Here is a 20,930-nt window from a genome sequence, read left to right on the forward strand (position 1 = left end):
TTTCAGTTTGAAGAGCTCTTAAAAGTGTTTAAGTCTAGGACTAGTCTAATCCCTGTCCGGGAAACCGCCCCTTGAAGTTTATGTTGGCTGCACACGAGCGATCTCACGACGAGACAATATCAGATCAATAAGCAATAGTAAACTTTATGAAGTAGGATAATTACAAATAAAGCGTCCATCTACCTAATGTGCCATTATACTATATACACAATATTTTAAAGAATATAACGAGTCCTAGTTTTACATTTATGTAAAATAATCTTATTTTAAAATACAGGTCATTTATTTATTTATTTATTGCCAAAGATTTATTCCTTGGAATTTTCTTGGTGAGCTCATCCACAATAGTGTCAAACATTTAAATACATTGAAATACATTGTTACATACACATACATATACAACTGTATATTTCTAAACAATTATAAGGAATGAAATACAGTTGCAGAAGAGTTGAGAGCATGAACAATCCTACAATCGGTACTATTTAAGAAACGTGTAGTCTTAGTTTTAATTGCTCTAAGGCGTCTACCTGAAGGAAGAGGCCTAAGGAGGTGACTAGCTGGATGTAGGGGATCTTTCAGGATCATTAATCCCCTTTTCTCCAAACGTGAAACATAAATCTCATCAATAGAGGGAAGATCACAACCAATAATTTTCGAAGCAACCCGAGGAATATTATTAATCTGGGTTCTCTGCTGAACTGTGGGGTTACCCAACCACACCATAAGTGAGAATGTCAACACACTTTCAATGACAGCTCTATAAAAGTTTTACATACCAGTTTTAGATACGCCAAACTTTCTGAGATGTCTTAAGAAAAAAAAGTCTTTGGTGAGATATTTTTAATAATACCTCTCATGTTGTCATCCCATCAATGATGCAGAGATGGTAGTCCCAAGAAACTTAAAACATTGAACATTTTCAATGTCCTGACCATTTATAGTCAATGGCAACAGCATTTGTCCTCCTTCTGAAATGCAGGTATGCACGTGCGTCTAAATATGTAACGTTAAGTTTGTAATTATAGTTCTATGGCGATGTAAACATACTTACACATTATAAGAGGTGTGATATCTTTAATCATGAAAACTATAATAGTTGAGCATCACATGAAACACAGGGTAACTGTCTAATAGCTATTTCAATAATGTGTCAATCAATAAATACTTTTGTCTATAAAGAACTGCCTCGAATAGCTGAATAGAACTGAAAATCACTTTACTTGCATCTCAAAAATCAAAACGTTTGAGAAATCATTAGAAAATTTACTCGTTAAGAATCAACTCTGAATATACACAAGTATTTAAAAAGCTATGTTACAATGGTTAAGTTGATGATGGTTATATTTACCATTTTGTTGCATCTTACCATTTCTGTGTTTCAGATGTGATCCTTATTAAGCAATCATTTTCAATAAACTGACAAGCAGCTGTAGTAATAATAGCACGGTACTTTATTTACATATGAAGTTTATATCAGTGCACAGACAGGTGTATATAAAGGCATCTCCTCCGGACGGATTTCAACATCCATGGCTCCTGTCGTCTCATCATCATCATCTTCATTTCATCTCCTGCTCTTGCATCTCTTGCTGTGTCATCTCTCATATACAAAATAAAAACTCCTGTATGACAAACTGAAAGCTTTACGTTGGCATTTTTTCTGTAAAACGGACACAAAAGAATAAAGCAGCACATGTGATGTTTTGTATAAAGGGTTTGTAAATACACATACAGTATACCGACATATAAAGTTTGCTACATTCATATAAGAGTTAAATTAATCTCCAAAATATCAGAAAGCATGGCTATGACTAATATAATAAAACCATGGTTACTTTTTCTAAGGGCTGACTAAAAAATTCAACAGAGATGACATTATAACACAAAAAACACAATAAACACCCATGTAAGACACTTATGCAATCGTTATTTGTATTGTATTTTAAGTGTTTTGTATGCAAACGTTATGTAGCATGTTAACTCAACGACTATGCTTCAGGTGTTGAAGAAAAAAGATGCGTCTTTAGCGGTTTCTTTCACTTACAGAACTCAGGCTTCTCAATTAGTGAAATAAAGTACAGTGTTAGGAATTGGGACGGATGAAACCAAATGCAGATGATGTCGGGGTTAACAGAAAACACGTTATTTGAAGACACTGGAAAACAAAGCCCATGTGGGGCCAAAATAACATGAAACATGAAACCTTCACAAACAGACAGACTACAACTAGACTAGACTTAATCTTAACACTGGACTAGATAACATAAACGGTACAAAATGATTCAGCACAGAATTAAGAGTCAACTGAGAAATAAGAAAAACTAAACAGGACAACAAGGGAAAAACAGGTGAGGGGAATGAACTAATGTTTAAACCAAGAACAGGGAGAACAAGGGGGGTGGGAACCCTTGCAGAACACTGCCACAAGGAACTAAATACAGACATGAAAGACTTTTGGCAGGATCCTGACATACGGGAGCAGAGCTGGTGGTTGCGCTGTAAGCAAACATCACAGCCTTGACTTTGATACAAGGGGCTATCATTTAAAAATCTTCTTCAAACATTGAAATTTAGTTTGATCTTTTGAATGTATTATTATAATATATACACTTTTATTACTGATCATTTCTTTGAACAATAAATTGACTTTATATTGGGGGTTAGAAATTTTACCTTAATTGTAAGTTAATATTAATGGAATTTAAATATTCAGGCATTAAAACGGGTCAGGGGTGAAAAAGGTGAGAAGGGTGCTTGAGGGGCGACGTGGCCTCTGATGGGGCCGCGAGGTGAGGGGACTCCCCCAGAATAAATATACGGCCTCATTAGGGGACATGCTGTAACTTAACTCGTTTATTCTTCAGGCATGTGATTGGCCAAGGACAAAAAAGAAGGAAGGAATCTAACATCCCAGCAGAAACAAAATGCACACCATAACATAAGCAAAAAATACATTATGACCATTATTTCAATTATTTATTTCTAACGGACAATTTAGATTGTAAATTTCCAAAACCAGATTAACCGAAACCATTTTTTATTAAATGAGTTGATAAATATGGAAAGCTGTGAAAAGTAGCATTCCCTTACAATTTTACATCTGCAATAATTTTATTTTGCCATAATCTGACCGTGCCTTGAAATAGGATGGACCTAAAGGCCTACATATAATTTTAAAATTACTTAATTGTACAATGTAATATTACATTATGGTTTTTGAGTCAGGTTTTAAATAATTTTCAGATCAGCAAAAAATGATGTAGGAAAATAAAATAAGAACGAAATCAAGAAATTACAAGCATATAAAATAGAAAAGAACAAAGTTACAAATAAAGTAAGATCTAACAGTATTGATTAGGTAAAGAAAAAGTATCAAATTAATATAACACTATTTTCTTTCTATAAATTAAATATAATTGATCTTTTAAAGCTTTAAAAGTGATTTTCCTTTTGTCTTCTGTAGTTTGATTAACATAATGACTCAAACATAAACATTTGTTATAAGAGGAACTGATGCTGTGCTGATCTACACTGACACATACTGTATGATCAACTGCCCACTTATATAATAAATGACTGTTTTTATGAGAATACTTACAGAGACTGTGGTATTAAAAGATAATTTGTGCGTATATCTCCTGTCAAGCATTAGTAGGAGTATGTTCTTATTAACAGCATTTCATGCATTATTTAGCAGTTTTACCATATTTACATTTACGTATTTACGGCAGTAGGCTAGTAACTTTAGACCAATGTGACTTACAAGCGCGGAGTATGTCCATTATTCGTTCCAATCCAGTCCAATAAAAAAACTTTCACGTCACTTTGCAATGTCAGTCTATGTATATATGTTGTTTTAATTGATTGACGGCTCAGAATTCTACAGTGATAAAGTCTCACAGCGTTTTGTGTTTATACGGGCATACGGGAGCAGAGCTGGTGGTTGCGCTGTAAGCAAACATCACAGCCTTGACTTTGATACGAGGGGCTATCGTTTCAAAAGTCTCACAGCGTTTTGTGTCTGACTTTACGTCCCGAATGCAGTTGCTCTACGCATATTCAACAAGCATGTATGATGAAGTACACAGAAAAGGCGGAAGACATCACAGTAGCGCGAGAGCGGTTCGAAAGCAGAGTTCTTATGAGTTCTCGATTCACTCTCGTGGTACTTTGATGTCACCTGCCTGTCAGTTTTTGCAGCATGGCATGAACTCAAATAAATCTAATGTCTGGGATACATCTTGGATGACGGCGAAGTGCGCGTCAACAAACAATGGGCGCATACCTCCCAACCCCCAAAAAATGTCTTATCGAATCTACACAGTTCACGTGGGTCACCTGTTTTGGCTTTCATCGAAAGGTGAAGGATTTTCATGCCTGAATATTAGACATAACTTAAATGAACCACCACTGCATGAATACAGGATTAATATAAAGACCTAACCATAAATATAGTAAAATACTTGTAATCTTTTATTATTAATACAGATATGCAAAGATAATGTTTATTTTTTATTCATATTCATAAAGCGTTTGTTTTATTTAGTATTTTATATTCTGGATGTGAATTCATTTGTTGTAGTGAACAGGTGAGATGATCAGAGGAGCTGAATTTTTACCTTCATCATTAACACATGGGCTGAAGAATGGAAAGAGTTTTTCAGTGAAAGTTTGAGCAGTATAAGAGTAGATATGAGACCTGGACTCTACATCATAAAAACAAACCAAACCCTCCTCATAATCCACAAACACCCCGACCTTCTGTGGTTTCACTTTCAGACACAGAGAGACTGAGGGATCATCAAGAGCTTCATATTCATTCTCGTCTCTCAGAATCACAGTCCAGTGTCCATCCTCAGGAGACACTGTGATCGATCCCTTTCTGTTTACAGATTCTCTGACCACTCCTAAAATCCATTTAGTTTTGTCCTTCACCTGAACCTCAAAATAAAATCTCCCTGAGGATAATCCCTCTTTTCCCAGGACACAGACACACAAATCAAATCTCTCTGGATTATCTGGGAGTTCATGTCTAATGTCTTCAGTTCTCACTTGTTTTCTATCTTCAGACAGGATGAGATCTGGATGAGCTGTATCAGGATCCAGAGTCACATCCACTGAGAGAGAGATGAGAGAATATGAATGACAATATTAAGATATTGATGTGTTGATGAGTTTGTGTATGTGAGAGAAGAGTGTAGATCACACATTGTACCTGCATACTGCTGCATCTTCACCAACACTGTCAAGACAAATCACAATAAAACATCAGCAAGAGTTTAGAGAAGAAACTTAAAAACACCGACAGATAACAAGGATGATTACACATTGTCTGATTTGTTTAATCTGTATATACATTTTAAAGAAATCAAAACATTTTAAATATTTAAAACATACAGTAGGGTCCTTAAAATAAAGTTGCTTCACTTTGCCATAGCAGAACCTTTTTTGTCTAAATGATTTTTAAGAGCCTTTAACATCTGAAGAACCTGTCAAGGACAGGATGGATAAAAAAACTATGACACTTTATTAAACAAAACTGGAAAACAAAAACCCATAAGGGGTAAAACACTTTATTTGAAGACACTGGAAAACAAAGCCCATGACTGGGATGCAGGAGTGAAGAAGTGAGGACGCAAGTGCAGAGTTTGTGTGAATAAATAACATTTAAAAAAAATAAACCAGAAATAAAACACGAGAATCAAAACATGGCAGGTACATAAAACACAGGAACAGATAAACGTTAACTGGAACAGGTAGAAACGACAATGATCCATCAGTGAGTATGGCACAAACACAGGTATAAATACACACAGACTAAATGACAAACAGGTGGAATAAATCATGTGATTAATTAATGAATGTCCAGGTGATAATAATTAGAACAGACACAAAACATGACACGGACTAACCGTGGGAGGTTTAGTATACTCAATACAGACCACGCATGCCCCACTCAAAACATTGTACTGACAGAACCCTGCCATACTGGACTAAATATTAAAACAAGACAAGGTTCAGGCAGAATCCTAACAGTACACCCTCAAAGGACGCCACCTGGCGGCCCTCAAGGAGAGACAAGACAAGACAGACTGCATAATTGACAAAAAACATGAAAACATTACAAAAAGCAATAAAGGTAGACGAGCAATGACAACAAATGGGTTGGGGTGTAACAATAACAATAATAAACACATGAGGGGTAGAGGAATGACAGAGTTTATCATGGGTGGTCCGGATTGAGTGGAAACGGGTGGGGTTTGAGTTCTTGGCCTCCGTGATGTAGCAGAAAGCTGGGTCTGTGCAGACCAGGGAAGCTTGAAGGGGGCAACAGAGGGTGGCCGGACAGAGGGGAACAGGGCAGGGTTTACTGGCTGAGGGGGAACAAGAAAGGGGACTGACGTGGGAGAGTCAGGAACAGAAGGTGGTTTGGTGCTTCTTGGGAATGGAGGAGAGTTTATAGAGGGCATGGATACGGAGGCCGAGGACTAGGTGGAGTGACAGGGTGACAAGGGAGTGACTGACATTGGAGGCAAGACAGGGGCAGAAACAGGGGACGCTGCTGACTGCAGTAGAGACAAGACAGGGACCATGACAAAGGACGTTGCAGTGTGCTGGAGACGGCATAGGAGAGGCTGCAGCAGGCTGGAGAGCCGACCTTGGGGAGGCTGCAACTGACTGTGGCTGGGAAGACTCCGGATGAAGCTGCGCAGGCTGAGTATCAGAGGCCCAGGGGGTAGAGGCGGCAGGAAGTTCTATAGTCAGTTGTGGAGCGGAAGCCGGGGAGGCTGCAGCTGGCTAAAGAGTCGAGGATCCCTTCTTCCTCTTCTTAGGGCGCAGAGAGTGTAACAGAAGTGGAAGGCAGTGTGGTGGCCATGACGGGCTCAGTAAAGGAACCTCCGGACGTCGACTCCAACTAAATCCTCCTCTTGCGTTTCCTTCGGAGGTCAGCAGGCTGGGCAGAGCTTTTGGGGGCCGAGGTGGTGAGTGCTGGGTCCTCCTGCATCACCACTCCGATGATGCAACCCTCCGGGACAGGGGACAGTGAGCTTGCCGTGCACTTTGGAGGTGACTTTAAACTCTGGGACTGTTGCCACTGTACGAGGTGGTCCACCAACTCCCAGTAGGGCAGCCGCATCAGACCTCCCCCCTCCAGGATCGGTGGAGGGTCGTTAAGGCCCAGCACCAGATATGCACAGGCCAGGAATTCGGGGGTAAAACCCCCTACTTCTCTCCATTGCCAGGGCATAGTCGTGGAGGGGCAGCTCCTTCTGAGGTGGAAATGGCTCACTACCGGAGAGCTTATGGGTGGAGATGGACCTCCACCACTCTGGATCTATGCTGTTATTGTTCAGTCAGGGACACTTTATTAATCAAAACTGGAAAACAAAAACCCACAAGGGGGTAAAACCAACATAAAACAAGGCAATATACAAAAGACTGACTTAACACTAAACTGAACTAGACTATGACATAAAACTAGACTAGAGTGACTGAACACTAACAACGCACAATGAACAGACAATAAACTTGGGGATAAAAGTGTGGGAAAAAATCCATCTATGCTGTTTTGAGTGAGATACAGGTTTCTGAATGTCCTCTGCCTTGAGTCTCAGATTTTGCGGATTCAAAATCAGCTCCGTTGTGAGGACACTAGCCTTGTTGTCGCATTCCATTTGAACACTTTCCCCCCACCACCCCACTACCCAGGTCTCCACCCACCAGGTAGCTACAGAGCAGTCACTTCGCTGATATCCTCCATACTGTTGTCATTGTTGATATCCAACCAAGTCATTGTCGCTTTGGTTTAGGGTTAGATTTACATAAAATGACATCCCTACCCAAACCCAACTCTAGCCCTAACGCCAGGTGACATATAAAAAATAAATCCGAAAAAATAGTATAAACCAATACATAACGTGACATTCTAATGCAAGCACCAAATCTAACCCTAAACCGAAGCGACAATGGTTTGAAAATAGGAAAAAGCAGTTGAGTAACCAATACGTGATAATCACACGAAAATAGGAATTTGTTATACGATCACGAAAAAACGTGGAAATTTGTGATAATATCATGAAAAAAGAATCAAAAATTTACGTGACTATATCACAAAACCTCGTGAGACTGGGTCATGATATCCTACATTGTTATCATGTCTAACGCGAAAATTAAATACAAATGTCTTTTGTTAACATGCATACACGTTCGTTCTTATAATTATTTATCCTTATGTTAGCATATAAAATGCAGTTTCCACACCAGGAAATAAAACGTCACACAAAGATCGTTGGATTCGTTATCTAATTGGCTATATGTTTTGTTTATCAATATTTTACATAAGGTTATAGGAGGAACAAGCAAGTCAAATGATGTCACGGTTTTTGACAGCGCTGTTTGGATATTATGTATTATACTCCCACCTACTTTTAGAAACAAAGTTTAAATGCGGGTTTATGTGTGTTTACCAGAACCTAAAGTGTAATCTCATATACAGTGTTACGACATAAATAGTCCTCAGATTGTATATTACATTCTATTACAAGACGTTCATGCGAAATCTGATGTAAACAACAGACTATATATCTATATTTCATGGATTATACGCATTTGTGGACAAAAATGGTCTTTGGATGTATTCTATTAGATGGTTTTCATGGTTTATTCACACATCTGAAACAGACTGGATTCGATTTGCGATTGTTATACCAACACAAAGGTAAGAAGTCCTTATATTCTGCATGTTGTCATCCGGACTACTGTCACAAAATACTAAGGAGCCAAAGGAGCAGCAGTTCATAAATATGTAATGACCACCTCAAAACGGCACAATCTGAAAGGCACTGAAACAGAAGCTACTGGAGATGGTTAAGAATCTTTTCCTTCAAGCTATTTCGAGCAAACAACTTCTGAAACATGTTTTATGGAAGCCATACACCTATTCAACTTGTTGAAAAACAGTCATAATATGGGCACTCACTAACTGATTTTCTGTTAACAATAATGTTCCTTTTTCTGTACATTTACTTTCATAAAATAGATTTTAAAGTGCTAAAAACTAGATTTCATATTGTAGCATTGAAGGTGTCCAGGAAAAAAACTAAACAATAAAACCCATCAATAAAAACGTGTGTGTGTGTGTGTGTGTGTGTGTGTGTGTGTGTGTGTGTGTGTGTGTGTGTGTGTTACTAACAAACAACAGCACCTGAGAAAACTAATATAGTGTTATAGTGTGTTTGGTGCACACTTTACAATACAAATTAGAGATTTCCCGATACCACTTTTTCATTTCTGATTCCGATAGCAGAATTCAGAATATCAGCCGATACTGATACCTGCCCGATACTACTGTAATTAAATGTGTATAGTGCTTTCTGCTACATCTTGTAAAGTTACAGAAAACAATAGTAATTATTAATCATGGCAGTGTCTAGGAGAACATTTAATGGGTATGTTTGATCAGTTAAGTATGCCAGCAGCCGTATCACCCTGTAGCCCAAGACAGCTTGCCCACTGAAGCTAAGCAGGGTTGAGCCTGGTCAGTTTTTGGATGGGAGACCACCTGGGAAAGCCAGGTTGCTGCTGGTAGAGGTGTTAGTGAGACCAGCAGGGGGTGCTCATAGTAAATTGCATCCATCCAACGGCTTACTAACAACCACAGCTAACGCACAGTATCGGAATTGGATCGGTCATGTTGTCGGTCCTCGATCCAATGTCATACCGATCCAGAATATCGAGTCGGGACATCCCTAATACAAATAATAATTTGTAACTAATATTCACCTACCAGTCTGAGTGAGTTTCTCATTGAGAGTCTCCTGTAGTTGAGTCAGAGCTCTCCTCAGAGTCTCCACACTCACATGAGTCTTCATACTGATCTCAGACCAGTTCTTCATGTCTGGAGCTCTGTACAGGGATGATGAGTAAATCTATAGCAGGAGAGAGAGAGAGAGAGAGAGAGAGAGGAGAAAAATACATCAGCATGAGAGAGAGAGAGAGAAAGAGAGAGAGAGAGAGAGAGATTGACCTGTATGAGATAAAGATGATCTTTACTGTGTGTGATCTTCTCCAGCAGCTCACTGTCTCTCCACTTCAGGTCAGTGATCTCCTGCTCCAGATCTTTAATGAGATCTTCATCCTGTTTCTCTGCTGCTTTCTGTTCCTCCTCCATCATCTCCAGCAGCTCAGTCTGACATCTCTCAATGGATCTGATCAGATCACTGAAGAGCTCAACACTCGCTGCTTTCTCCTGCTCTCTGCTTCTCTGAGAAATCAGTTTTTCATTACAATTCATCACGTTTATTTATGAGACAAATCAAAACATTATCATCCATCAAATATTTCACATCTTCAACTCACTTTTCTGAGTTCTGCTGAGTGTTTGATGTCTTGAATCTTCTTGATTCTCTTCTGGATCATCTGCTGAATGTCTGTCTGTGTCTTCATCAGTTGAGTCTATAGACAGACACATTTGATCATCTTCTGACAAAAGATCATGTTGTTTGAATATGTATAACAGATGAATTAAGCATGTAAAATGTTGTTATGAACTCGTACCTTCTTCTCTTTACTTTCCTCCTCTAGAGGAACAGTGTTGTGATTCTTATGATCTCCAAAAGCACAAAACACACAAACACGTGTCTGATCATCTCTACAGAAGAGCTCCAGAGGTCTCTCATGTTTCTCACATATATAGTCCTTTATATTCTCCACAGGATCCAGCAGTTTGTGTTTCTTTAAACTCATTTTCTCATGAAGGTCCAGGTGAGTTTCACAGTAAGATGCCTGACACATCAGGCAGGACTTCAGGGCTTTCAGTTTTCTTTCATCACAGATGTCACAGAGGACTTCAGATCTTCTCAGCCTAAACTTTTTCTTAAAGATCTGTGTGATCTCTCTAAGTGTTGTGTTGATGTTGAGCTCTGGTCTTTTACTGAATGTTTCTTTACAGTATGGACAGCTGTAGATCTGACTGTTGTGCCAGCACTGTTTCAGACAGATCCTGCAGAAGTTGTGTCCACATGGAGTGCTGACTGGATCACTTAACACATCCAGACACACACAACACTGAAGCTCTTCAGACAGAGAAACACTGGAGGATGACAGATCTGGAAAAATACAGAGAGAAATCATCAACATTTATCAATGATAGCCAGGGCCGGAGTAGGACTCATTTTCAGCTATGGAGATTCATGACTTAGACTGGCCCACTTTAGTGCATGATTGACTACATTAAAATAATATAATTAAATCCTCAGTAGCCTATATAAGTCTGCTATAGTGCATTGTTCTTTGCAGACTTGCAATTCATTGTATTTTTCAAGTATATAATTTTTGATTTAAAGCAAATACAGTAGCCTAAACAATTATGATTTTTGCCATAATGTAGCCCTATCATAAATATTATTTTTAATATTATTTTAATATTATTTAATTAAACAACTAAACTACTGAAAGGGAACAAATGTGTTTGTGTTTTCCCCTATATTTCTATAAAAACTGGTGGGTCTTGAGATTACCTGTCGGGTTGAAAATGTTTGGAAACCACTGATATACAATACACACGCAATATTTATGCATGGGAAACAGATGGAAAATAAAAATCAAAATTTTTTAGTAATTAGATAATGTATATTGCCAAATAACATAAGGTAGGCCAACCCTGTGTCAAAAAAGAACAAATATGTAATGGACTTTTAAAATTTAGTTTTACTTGAGAAAACATCATATTCATATGAAACTTTTTTCCAATAAACTGATGAGTTTTGCAACAAACTGATTTTTGTTACTCTTGCAATAGGCTATAATGGCGATTCATTGTTACATCTATGACTTTGATTTTAAAAATTACTATTTGTAGATCATTTTCCTTTTAGAGGCTGTTTGTATCAAGTCATGATAAAGTTTATTTAAATCTAGACGCACGGCAAGAGCACTCAAATATAAACACATCTGAATAAAAACTTGTGTTCACAGGCAAGCGCTTTGAAAAGCAGAAGAAAGCAGCGTATTCTGCGTTTTAGATGTTTATCGACCCTAATGCAGAAATTCTTCAATAAGTGGTCAGGACACAATCAACTTGGGCATAAAGCGGCAGGGACATCTCCCACCCCGCAAATTATGCAAGTGGGGCTAGAGTGTTATTGTGAGTGCTGGCAGCCTAGGGAAAGCAACCTTCAACCCCATCGCATGACAACACTGGCCCTTGTGGCCTAAAAACAGACCGGCTCACCAGGAATTCTCCCGGTCCAACCGATGGCCAATCCGGGCCTGCTGGCAGTTTTTATATTCATTCATTTTGAGTTGTTGACTTACATGGAGGTGGACTCATACTCTTTCTTCTGGTCCGTTTTGGTGATGTTGGTAAAGATTCTGCCATTGTTCTTCTTCTCTTTAAAGCTTTTGAGAAAACAATCACAACACAAAACAAATCTGACACCCACTTTATCAACTGTGTTAACTGTGTTTAGTTTAATGACCTGTAACATTTTTTTGACCTAAATGACCAAAAACATATTTTCATCAAAAACAAATTAAAATGTTTTATAAACTCACAGCAGATATTGGGTTAAAGCAGGGCTGACCCATGGCATAGACAGAATAGGCAAATGCTAGGGTTGCCGCCGATCCCTAGGGGCAACAAAAAAGAAGATAAGAAAATGCACGGATGGTTGCGTTCGATACATACGCACTACAAATTATTTTTTATTTAAGTGATTACTCTACCAGGCCATCATGACAGCACTGATTCATGCCATTTACAGGACATTCAAAAATTCAGGATAGATGAAAAAAAGTTGCATCTCCACAATTGCAAAACAAACAACAAGAAAACGTTACCATTATGTATGTTGTTTATAGTAAAGTGTACTTTTTCTCACAGAATAAGAACTGATAAGAACTTTAACTACTTAAATATTCAACCCTGTATCACGCAATTAAGTACCTATAGTCACATTAATATGTGAGTATTTTGCGTGACACTGACACGGTTTTCTGCCTTTTTGCATGAACATGTCACGCTTTTCTGTTTACGTATCACTGTCAAGTATTTGTTAGTCAACTGTTTTGTCCTATTTTCAAACCATTGACACTTCGGTTTAGGGTTAGATTTGGTGGTTGTGTTAGGATTTCACTTTAAGTATTGGTTAATAACTTTTTTCATGATTTATTTTTTATATATTTTATGATTTTTAATCCATTGTCCCCTGGCATTAGGGTTAGAGTTGGGTTTGGGTAAGGATGTCATTTTATGTAAATGTCATGATCCTGGTCTGTTAGTCGAGGCTTGCATGTGTGTTTATGTTTTATGTCAGGCACATGGGGCTTTGTTTTGATATGCTCTGTGTGTTCAGTGTCTGCGTTACTCACCCCGTCCTCACGTTTCTCCATTCTGCCTTTTTCACAGCTTTCTCACTTGCACACCTGTAGTGTTTTTTCTGATTTCCCTGGCCACAGGATTTCTCCACCTGCATTAGCCTCATTAGGGTTTCTATTTATCCCCCTCTCGTTCCTCTGTCTTTGTCAGTCTGTTGTATGTTACCACTGCAGCCAGCCCTGACTCCTTGTCTTGTCACTGCGTGTCATGTTATTGATTCCTGCCTGTTAATCCAGTTTATGCATTCTCCTAGTCTTTTACTTTTGTCCCAAGTTCTAGTTTGTTTCTATCAGTTTTGGCCCTTAGTTTCCCGCTGGCATTCAGTTTCTTCGCTTCAGCATGGTGCAGCTCCATAGCTACGACGCGTAGCCCCGCCTCCCTGGTTGCCCCTTTTGCCGGATTTCTCCTCATTCACCCTGGATCAGAGTTTGAACCCCGAACTTCACAGACCAAGCCATCTCCCTGATACACCGTGCTCCCGTTGAGAGCTTTGGAAGCAACCGGTCCATCTCTACACGGGATCACCTGTCCGGAGCCCGCCTACCATGAGTCATTGGGTCGAGGCAGCTCCCCTCATCATCTCGTTACCTGGAAGTGATGCGTCCTGGTGGTTATTATTGATCTCACTGACTGCTTGTGTGCTATTTTTCTGTGTGTTTAAATAAACTTTTTCTGTTACCCCTGCATTTGGGTCTTCGCCTCTCCCTCTGTCATAATAGAACAGACTGACCAAGATGGAGGGCCAGCAGGGGTGGACCACTTGTTCCTGTAACTGAAATGGGGCGACCCTGTAGGCATGATTTCTCGAGAGACTGCACTTTGTTATCGCTGACAAGATTGCTACCCTCGTAACCAAGACCCAGTCCCTCCTACGGCCACTCTGACTCAAGCCAGCGAGGCGGAGCCCATGCAGCTTGGGTGTACCTGCCTCACGCAACTTCAAAAGGAACAATGCCTCCAGGGTCTTTGCCTGTGTTACGGTGGTCCGGGTCATCAGGCCGCTCAGTGACTGCTAAAAGGGCACATTCACCTGTAGTATGGGGAATACAGGTGGGCGCCATCAACTTGTGTCTCCGTGTCGAGAGCTGACTGAAGTGACACCGCCTTCGCCAATGTTCTCTGTCAACTTGCCGTAACCAAGACCCAGTCCCTCCTACGGCCACTCTGACTCAAGCCAGCGAGGCGGAGCCCATGCAGCTTGGGCGTACCCGCCTCACGCAACTTCAAAAGGAACAATGCCTCCAGGGTCTTTGCCTGTGTTACGGTGGTCCGGGTCATCAGGCCGCTCAGTGACTGCTAAAAGGGCGCATTCACCTGTAGTATGGGGAATACAGGTGGGCGCCATCCCAGTTTCCTCCCTTACCTCATGCACCCTGCTGCCTTGTCTTGCTTTTGAAGGTTGGGAAATGTCTGGACAGGCTCTCATTGACTCTGGGGCTGAAGGGAACTTTCTCGACGCGGCGACCACCCGTAGCTGGAAGATCCCCACTCTACCGCTCTCCATTCCCATTCCTGTCTGGCCCCTAGCGGGCTCCCCTTTCACCACCATAACTCACGTCAACCCTCACATAAGCCTTTTTCTTTCCGGCAACCACTGTGAAAAGATTAGGCTGTACATCCTCGATTCCCCCAAGACTCCTATAATCCTGGGGCATCCTTGGTTGTCACAGCATAATCCTCACGTGGATTTGGCCAATAAATCAGTGTTAGCTAGGAGTCAATTTTGCCATGTGTCTTGTCTTGGTCCTGCCTTGTCTCATGTCTTTGTTGTTTTTCAGGTTTCGCCCGCTGATTTGATCAGGGTCCCGGAGGAGTATCACGATCTGCGCTTGGTCTTCAGCAAGTCACAAGCCACCTCCCTGCCATTCTCAATTGTCGCCGGCCAGTGCATGCTTCTTCTTTGTGCAGAAGAAGGATGTCACCTTGCGTCCTTGTATTGATTACAGAGGTTTGAATGAGATTACTGTAAAGAACAAGTAATCGGGGCACTACGAATACTTGGTTCTCCCTTTTGGATTGACCAACGCACCGGCCGTCTTCCAGGGATTTGTTAACGCAGTGTTGGGTGACATGATCAACCATTTTGTCTTTGTATACCTGGATGACATTCTCATTTTTCCCCCTCTCTCCAGGTACATACCCAACACGTGCGCAAAGTCCTCCAGTGAAAACTCAAGAACCAGCTTTTTGTCAAGGTGTAGAAGTGCTTATTCCATGCCGACAGTTTCGTTCCTTGGTCACATTGTCTCTCCCAGAGGTATTTAGTCTGATCCTGCCAAGATCAGAGTTGTCCCTGAGTGGCCCATCCCCAAGTCTCGTAAGGCACTTCAGCGGTTTCTGGGCTTCGCCAACTTTTACCGGCGGTTTATCCGCAGCTTTAGCCAGATAGCCACACTGCTTACCGCCCTAACCTCCTTAAAGATTTCATTCAGGTGGAACCGTCAAGCTCAGGTAGCCTTTGATAACCTCAAGTCCCGATTTATCTCTGCTTTTGTGCTTTGTCTTCCAGACCCTGAACGGCAATTCATTGTGGAGGTAGACACATCAGATGACGGAGTAGGGGCGGTCTTCTCTCAGCGCTCCAGTCAAGATGAAAAGGTGCATCCGTGTGCCTTCTTCTCTCATTGCCTCAGCCCTGCATAACAAAACTACAATATCGACAACAGGAAGCTGCTGGCAGTTCGTCGGTGTAGGGATGGGAATTTATAGGAATTGAACGATTCCGATTCCATTATCGATGTTGCTTATCGATCCGATTCCTTATCGATTCTCATTGGGTGAGGGAATAAGTACAAATTTGTATGTTTGTATTAACTCGCTTTAATATCTGTTCAGAAGACACAGAACAGAGTATCCACAAATTATGTGTAGCAACCTCAGAACAAACTTAAAGGTAGGCGAGCTACTTTTTAAGGTAAAGTCCAGGGACCTATAGCCTAGGGCAGTGTTTCTCAACCAGTAAATATGTGATAGGACTAGGAATTAATAAAACAGAACTAGACTGACATAAAACATGCAACTTTTGGTCATGCATGCACTTTTTTTTTGTTTTTTTTGAAAAGACATGATGCTGGACAAAATACAGCAAATACAGCAAATTAACCTACCGAAATGCAGAGGCATCTACTGTGGCAAACGGATGCAAACCCTTTACACAAACTTATTCACTGCTCGGCAGAGGTGGACACTACTTGAGTATTTTAGTTTCATTTTCCAAGCATCTCTGCTTTATCAGAGTGTTATCTTGGGAAAAAATTTACTTTACTAAAAAATGTTCACTACATTGTAAAGCATAGAATCATACTGTGTATTCCTTTTATATTGCATATTAAAATTTATTTAATACATAATTACATAAAAATAGTGTACTTTTACTTTTCTTGATTAAAAGTACAAAAGTACTTTTTACTTAAATAAAAGTAAAAAACATTACTAGATTCTTAATGTACTTAAATATTAAATATAAACCAAAAACTTGAAATTATGAAATCCAGTGAAGTTAAAATTATGATAATATGCTTTGGAATGTATGTTTTCAAAAAAATTAAAAACACTGATAAAATACAAATACTCGAAAATGTACTTTTAAGAAGAAATACTTAAAGGTATAGCGGAAGATTTTCCCGAATTATCTAAAAGAACCGCCCCTCTATATTTTTTTTAAAAATGCACACGCAACACTCTCCATCCCTCCTCCCGAGAGGGAACGCCTGTTAAACGCGTGCATGAGACAGAGAGAGCATGCAGGAGCTCAGTTCTTCTCTTCGCTTTGTTTACAAGTTTCTGTCGGCATGTTTACCGTGTCTGTGCGGTTCGTGACTTGTGCCAGGGCTAGCATCGCTAATCATAGCTTACATCAACTTTTACTAGCAGTATTTTTAAATGGATTCTCCAAATAGCATTCTCCAAATTTCTACCTTTCCAGTAGAAACTTCGCGTGGGAAGCCCAACCTGTCCTTTTAGCTCACGCCAGCGTGTGAAATAGTCTCCCATAAACATTCTGGCCGTTATCAATTTAATGGACAATGACAACGGAGATTATCCGTATAGTAAAAGTTTACATAGTGAAATGGCGCTCACATTGACATTAACACATTACCTTCGGCATTAATAACAGAGGCGTCTCGTTAGCTCCGCTGGTGCTTGACTCGCTGGTGTTGTTGTGTAAAAGTGTATCAAACTTCTTTGTTTCAAAGTTCTTGATTCAACTGTTTCAGTGTTTCACTAAGCCTCGCTCTGCTCACCACTAATTATAACCAAACTTTGGCTCGTTCTGCCTCGATGCAATGTTTGCTGCGTTCTAAACCACAATCAATACAGCGTGTGTGTGACGTCATGACACATTTGCAATGAGCAGAACCGATAAGCGGAATCGTTAAGCAGGCATGCTAACGGTTCAAAGGAATCGATTCACTGGGCACCGGTTCTTAAGAAGAACCGGTTCTCGATTCCCATCCCTACCTGGGTGAGTGGCGCCATTGGTTTGAGGGATCAATGCAGCCTTTCTTGGTCTGGACGGATCATAAGAATCTGGAATATATCGGTTATTTGTGCCAGCTGCGCTGCATCCTGATGTCCTTCAGTGGAGTCATGCATCCAAGTTCATAGGCCCTCCAGGGATTCGGGAAAGGTTTTGGTGGCTGTCTCTGGCCAATGATGTCAGGCAGTTCATGTTGGCTTGCCCAGTCTGTGCTCAGTGTAAGCTCTCAATGCCCGCCTGCTGGTCTGCTATGCCCTCTTCCCATCCCCTTTCGTCCATGGCCACACATCGCTTAAGACTTTGTCACTGGCCTTCCACCCTCTTGCGGGCACAAAGTCATCCTCACAGTGGTGGATCATTTCTCTTAAGCCTGTCTTCTCTTCCAGTATTAACCCTGCCAGTACCCATGCTTCACGGACCAAGCGATCTCCTTAATACACCATGCTCCCTTCGAGAGCTTTGGGAGCAACCGGTCCATTTCTACACAAGTCACCTGTCCGGAGCCGGGCTCCACCCACTGTGAGTCATTAGGTCGAGGCAGCTCCCCTCATCATCTTGTTACCCGGAAGTGGCGCCTCCTGGTAGTTATTAATCTCACTGCCTGTGACTGCTTGTGTGCTATTTTTCTGTGTTTAAATTTTTTCTGTTACCCCTGCATTTGGGTTTTTCGCCTCTTCCTCCGTCATGACAGTAAATCTAACCCTAAACTAAAGCGACAATGATAAGAAAATAAGACAAAACAGTTGAGTAACAAATACATGCCAGTGACACGTAAACAGAAATGCCTGACATGTTCACGCAAAAGACTTGACTAAAGGTACGTAATTTCGTGATACTGGGTTGAAATATTTGTTAATAAAATGTCATAAAGGTTTAAGCTCTCATATTATTGATGTTGTTTGGTTGTAAATTATAATTTTGTGAAGTCACCATTCAGGTGATCAATGTTTGTTTTTATGAACCTTGTTCAACACATTTTATTGTATTTCTCTCAGTTTTTGTAAGTGTTTCTGTGAAGAATAACACTTATTTTGTGTAATAATACCATTTATAACAAAGTAATATAAATGAATAAAAAAAGGAGATAAAGTTTGAATCTAAATAACTGTGAAGATGTTGGACAGAGCAATTGATATTACAAAATAAATCAACGTTTTTTTACTGAACTAGAAATTTTAAGATTTAATGTACTACTTTTTGTGTCAACTTTATAGTTTTTTTATAAAACATATCCTAAAAAAAAAAATCATAATTTTAACAAATGCTTTTTAGCAAACACTACTAATGTCAACTTGATTTTCTGCTATACCCAGTAAAGGTTCTATGTTAATACAACTTAAACTGTTTAGTTTCACCCTGTGTAAAAACTAAAATGATTTAGTGCAACAAGTTTCTACGCAATTTTCTAGTAAAGTTTAATTTGGGTTAAGAGTGTATAACTTTGTTTTGTTTAAAAATACTTTGTCAGTGTTAACATCTTTATAAACAAGCATTACTAGAAACGCTTGTACCATTTCCCAGAATATGGGAAATTTTTCAGATATACATGATGTTTTTTTTCCGGTGATGTCTGGTATTTGTATTAGATCAGAAAGGTTTCAATAAATTGGTCTTGCAAGGATGCAGTTACTGCACTATTAGTAGCCGAGGGGCAAAAATAATACATTGCAGACAGAATTACTAAACAAACTGCAAAAGTACTACCTCAGCAAATGAAAAGCTGTCTGTATTGTCAACTATATACATTTATGATGAGATGAACTTTGATCTCCATGGGGTGAATAGACACAGGTTGTAAGGTGCGAGCTGGGACCCAGGTAAAATAGAAAAACACTTCCATAATGTACTTAATTAAAGTCCTCTATTTTTGCGCAATAGTTTTGTTAATATAAAACACTTATATATATTATTTAGTACATAAAATCAACGTTTACTGTAGGTGTACTATCTGTGCTATTTTGAGACCCCACTCATATGAGCTAAAATGTTATTACAGTAGCTAAAAACATATTTAAAAAATTTATTCTTTATACTTTGTATGAAAGATGGGTTCAAATTGAATACAAGTGTTAACTAAATATATTTTTTTTAATACAGAGACATCTGTTAAATGCATGCACTAAAGAAGTTTTTTTGTACAAAATGTATTTAAGTACATTATGGAAGTGTACTACTTTATCACCTTAAAATGAAAGTGTGGAGTCGAATAAGCGGATCTCTAGCGAACTGCTAACACATTACTTTCAGCAGGGATCTATACTGCCCTACAAAGGCTAAGTGCAGTAACTACGCAAACACTGAAACTGAGAAAAATGCCCTTAAGGTATTTTACACCAGCCAGTCAAACATGTTACTGTAATTTTGGGACACACGTTTCTCTGAAATGGGACAAAATTGAACCAGGAGACTTTGTCACAAGACACAACAGATCTCACAAAGCCCATTTTAACCATTAACTTAATTTTGACCAAATGCGTAGTCACTGCCCTTTTTGGCTTTGTAGGGCAGTATAATCTGTCTAAAGTCCACAAACTGTCCTTCCTGTTACTTTAATTACGACTTGTGACTCGATGAAAACACTAAACTTTGACAATGAAACAAAAACTTTTAATAAAACATTTACATTTCAGTGCAGATTAAACTAGTTTAACTCATGCATTAACCAGACTATGTCTAATGTGTTCTAGTTAGACATAAACCCTACTGAACCAAAACACTAACATTAGAAACTTGTTTAGAGAAATTTATCATATATTTCCATCATGTTACCTGTGAATGTGTATCAGATGTTTTCATGTATGGCTTTAAAAGTCTCACATATCTTCTTTCTTGAAGAGATTAAGAGTTAAAAAATCTTCCAGAATATCGATCTTCAGTTTAGTTGCAATCAAACCCAACAATGTTTTGAAACAACCCACCATAGGTTTATTTCAAGGTTATCTCATAACAATTCATACGTATTTTACAAGGTAGCTAATTATTCACTGAAAGCTGTCGCACCTGTGGTGATGTCATAGCTCCTCACACATTTTCTCTTACACATAGAGACAGAGCGCAGTTATGCAAATT

General features: G+C 39.5%; 1 protein-coding gene across 2 annotated transcripts; it reads right to left on the reverse strand.

Annotated features, from left to right (window-relative positions):
- Positions 1–1,988: 1,988 nt before the first annotated feature.
- Positions 1,989–20,873, reverse strand: LOC129421016 (E3 ubiquitin-protein ligase TRIM39-like). 2 transcript variants are annotated; one of them, XM_073858868.1, is made up of 9 exons: positions 20,631–20,873; positions 12,559–12,633; positions 12,319–12,402; positions 10,561–11,111; positions 10,363–10,458; positions 10,031–10,267; positions 9,791–9,932; positions 5,219–5,245; positions 1,989–5,120 (listed from the first exon to the last, which is right to left on the reverse strand). In XM_073858868.1, the coding sequence occupies exons 3-9, from the start codon at positions 12,380–12,382 to the stop codon at positions 4,573–4,575; spliced, it is 1,665 nt and encodes a 554-aa protein (XP_073714969.1). In that variant the 5' UTR covers positions 12,383–12,402; positions 12,559–12,633; positions 20,631–20,873; the 3' UTR covers positions 1,989–4,572. The 2 variants fall into 2 exon arrangements, with proteins under 2 accessions (XP_073714969.1, XP_073714970.1); XM_073858869.1 differs by lacking the exons at positions 12,319–12,402; positions 12,559–12,633; positions 20,631–20,873 and adding an exon at positions 8,761–8,775 and having other exon boundaries at positions 10,561–11,157.
- Between the last annotated feature and the right edge of the window lie 57 nt (positions 20,874–20,930).

This window comes from Misgurnus anguillicaudatus, chromosome 21 (assembly GCF_027580225.2).
Source record: "Misgurnus anguillicaudatus chromosome 21, ASM2758022v2, whole genome shotgun sequence".
In the NCBI taxonomy this organism is placed as follows: Eukaryota; Metazoa; Chordata; class Actinopteri; order Cypriniformes; family Cobitidae; genus Misgurnus; species Misgurnus anguillicaudatus.